The sequence below is a fragment of the Chenopodium quinoa genome, unplaced genomic scaffold (genome assembly GCF_001683475.1).
Source record: "Chenopodium quinoa cultivar QQ74 unplaced genomic scaffold, ASM168347v1, whole genome shotgun sequence".
NCBI classification, from domain to species: domain Eukaryota; kingdom Viridiplantae; phylum Streptophyta; class Magnoliopsida; order Caryophyllales; family Amaranthaceae; genus Chenopodium; species Chenopodium quinoa.
In genome coordinates, this window is record NW_018744113.1 from 1,009,152 (window position 1) to 1,013,205 (window position 4,054).

Genomic DNA, 4,054 nt, shown 5'->3' on the forward strand with positions numbered 1-4,054 from the left:
TAAAATGACATATATGCCCTTAATTTTTTCCTAATCTATCTTATTAACACTCCTAATTTCATTTGCTTAGTTTGGTGATTTAATTAATTAATTTAACTACTCCCACCAAATTTACCCCCTTCCCCTTTAAATTCCTTCATCTCCCAACCACCTTCATTGAATCTGCATTCAATTCTGGAAAATAGTTGGGAGAATTAAATTCTGGAAACTTTTTCCAAAAATCACACCCCCCTCTCAAACCCTACCTTTTTAAATATCTCACTCTCGTCCTCTCTTATTCTCTCTCCTCTCCGCCTCCTCTTTATCCTCAAAAAATATGGGTTCTTTCCCCTTTCTCTCTCTTTGTCTTCTGGGTTTTTTACAACGATTCACCTTAATTCACTCTTGAAATGTCTTTTTCTCAACCAAAAATTATAGATATGGTAAGCCATGAGTCCCTTTCTTCTGGATCCACACGATCCCCACCTAAACCTGAGGAAACCACGTACATACCTCGTCGTGGTTCTAGCGTGATGAAGCCACTCCGTCGAGCTTCTGTAATTGCTAGGAGGAAGATTGTAAGGGCGAAGCTTGCTGTATACATCTCAAGCGACGAGGATGAGAAGCCGACAAAGTTTTCTAGGTTTAAAAGGCCTATTCCGCCACCTCACAACCCAGATCGGAAGGTTGTTTCCACCAAAGAAGGTGGATCTACTGCTGTGCTGGCTGTTCCAGCTGCTTCACCACCACCAGACGCCAATTCTGAAACTGGGTCTTCTTTGTTCCAGGAGCTGACTGTCGGAGAAGTCCTTCAGCCACCTGCTTCCCATCCCATGTAGAGTGGGAGTGGTACTAAGCGCCTGAGAGGCTTACCTCCAGGGGAGCAGGATCTAGATGACGTACTGGAGGCTTACCTCCAAATCTACTAGTAGTCCCTTCCCCCAAACTAATTGGGCAGCGTAATTCTAAAACCCTAATCTTCTTCTTCTGTTCCAATTTATGGTTAATTATGCTATTGATGAGTCCCCTGTTCTTTGTTATGCCTAATCTGATAGTGTTGGTTCATTGGGTATGATTTGATGTGTTTCCTATTATGTTTGGATATGTTGTTTGGGTATGAGTTGTTGGCTGTTTGGGTATGAATTGTTGTTTTTAAATGAATTGTTGAGTCCCCTGTTATGTTTGGATATGATTTTGGGGTATGAGTTGTTGGTTGTTTGGGTATGAATTGTTGATTTGGATATAAATTGATGAGTCCCCTGTTATGTTTGGCTATGTTGTTTGGGTTTGAGATGTTGGTTGTTTGGTTATGAATTGTTGTTGGAATATGAACTGGTCTGTTGGTTGACTTGAGTAGTTGTGTTGGTGTGTTGGTTGAATGCTGGTTTGATTTTGTTGATGAGTCCCCTTTCTGTGATGCATTGAGTCCCCCCCCTCCCAGCTTGCATCAAATCGAATCCCATCCAAATGATGAAGGGACTCATCTGATAGCTAATTGAGTGTCATGGCTACTCTAGTTACCTTTGTTTGAGGTTTCTATTGAGGTACCGTAACTCATTGATGCCTTGAAAGAGAATTGTAACCCTTTCTGATGGATTATTAGTACCCAAAAAAGGTTGTGTTTCCATTAATAACAAAAGGTTGTGATTTGTACAAAACCAAACTAAAGTAGCATACAAGACTGCCTAAGAATGTGTAACTTAAGTATGTACCAAAATACACCTAACCAATACCAACAAAAACAACAAAAAACATGTTAAGATTGCACTGGTTATGTGTGGCAGTCTTTGGCTCAGCTTGTTTGATTGTGCTTCCTTATATTCTTCAATCTGCATCAACTTCCATTTGAAATTCATGTGCACTAGTACTTGGGATTGTGATTGAACAAAGATAGGAAACAACCTTCGCAATTAATTCCTTGTCTACCTGAAGCAAATCTGGTAAAATACCTTGCCTGTCTAGACTTTTTTTTTCATGTGTGGTGGTGTATAGTTGTTTCCTCCTTTTCTTGTTAATACCTCAATCATGCATGACTGAAGCGTAATCCAACTGTATTTGTTCAACTCTGGATCAAATCCTTTGAATGCTATTTAAACTTCTTTTATGAGATCATCTAAATTCCGAGGGAATGACTGATACTGCAGTGGTTAAATGACATTGAATAGTCCTAAGTCTAGAACATTCATGTCTAGTGATTGAGCTGGTTGAAAAACAAATTGTATGTTGAATCCATATGCTTGACATGCTTCTTGAAATTCTGGATCTTGTGGTATTTGGTGAGGCCTAGCATTATCCCATTGAATAGTTATGTCCTTGGGAAGCTGTGGGGGCCATTGTTCATGTATTGTTGGCAACACATGATTAAGTATCATGTCCCTTATTGCTTCCTTGTTAATACTCTAGACTGCCTTAGCCTCTATGGTTCCCTTATCTCTGTTTTTACTCTTTTTCTTTGCTTCCTCATACTTGACAAAAGGGAAAAGACCATACTTCCCATCATGTAATAATTTTTTGTTTGCATCATACAATGGCTTCCCAATCATGCCCATAAACATAGCCTTTATCTTAAACCTTCTGGACTGTTGTGCTCTGTATGGATTGTCTTCTGTTGGAAGAAGATAGAATGTCCTTGTTTCTGGGTTTATAAAAAACCACTTTTCATCAATGTGTATCCATTGTTGCATGTGTTCAAATGAAGGGTCCCATTCTGCTCGAATTGGGGTAATGTGACTCAGAACCCATTTTAGTCTTGCTATTTTATGCTGGCCAGTGAGTGCTTGTTTGTTTTTGCTTGTTTGTGTTCTCAGTCTACCCCTTTTCCTTAACCTGTGAATAGCAGACTTAAACACATGAAGTGTTGTAGCATATCCTCTTTCAGTTTGTCTTTTGTACAAAGGCACAAATGTTAAGAATTCATTAGTGTACTCCTTTTGTTTTCTACCAACATTACCTATTTTTTTGATCCTCACATCTACAGAATTTCCATCTAACATGTGTTGCTTAATTACCTTAAACCATCTTGTTGTTGTTGATCTATGCACATGATGCTTTCTGGCCAAACTGGATAAAAATCCTCTTGGAAAATAGTCCCCCTCCATATTGAGCATGATCTCATCAACTAGTTGGCGCTTTTCTTCCACTGTCATTTCTCTGCTTTGTCTGCCATACATATGCAGTGGACCATGTAGTTCACCATCATCATCTACATCATAACCAACTTCTTCTTCTAAGTTGATGTTGTCTTCTTCACTTTCTTCTTCTGTGAAATGATGCCATGCTGCCATTGTCTGCTCCTCATTGTACAGTTGATTTTCATTAAAAAAAGAGTTCTTCAAAGAACTCTGCCATGAGTCCCTTACCTTTTTTTATCCAGGCTGTCAGAAGGTGATGAAGTGGTGGCTGGAATTTTTTAGATGGTCTTCAACGGAGCCTAAAAGAACTGAACACGGATGCTGCTTTTGTTTAACTTAGCACTATGAATTTAGGCTAATTTTAAACTAATTCTAGGCTTTTGTAATTTGTAGGCTTGTGTTTTGTAAACAATGAATTATTCACCCTAAACCCCCCAACCCCTCCCTGATCTGTCTTTTGCTTGAAAAACAAACTGTTTGTGCTTTAGAAATTCCCCTTTTTATAAGGGGAATTGATTTGAATGTTAAGAAAACAGGTTTTGGGGATATTTTGGCAAAAATTTTGAATTGCCCTTGAAAATTTGGGAGGGAAATTCGTGGGAAACAAAAAAAAGGGAAGTCCCTCTTAGAATTGGCTGGAAAAATGGGAGGGAATTCCCACCCATGTGAAAAGTCAGATTTTTTTGGGTGGAAAAACCCCACCTCACCAAACTTTCCCACTTGTTCTACTCTATTAAAAAAAAAAGGGGACCACATGCTTTCTCTCCTTTTTAACTCCCTTAAATACTTAATCTTCACATGCATTAAGCCTCTTAAATGTTTTGCCTAGGTTTGCGTAAAGTTGTACTTTGTTGCAACTAAAATGAACCGGAGGTAGTAGCTCATATATCATAACAAGGTGTCACTCTTATTGTTTGGATTTGGATACGAAGCTAATTATAATA

General features: G+C 38.7%; 1 protein-coding gene across 1 annotated transcript; it reads right to left on the reverse strand.

Annotated features, from left to right (window-relative positions):
- Positions 1-2,378: 2,378 nt before the first annotated feature.
- On the reverse strand, positions 2,379-3,263 carry LOC110692552. The gene has a single exon (XM_021869588.1). It carries the CDS (start codon positions 3,261-3,263, stop codon positions 2,379-2,381), a length of 885 nt encoding a protein of 294 aa, XP_021725280.1.
- Positions 3,264-4,054: the final 791 nt, after the last annotated feature.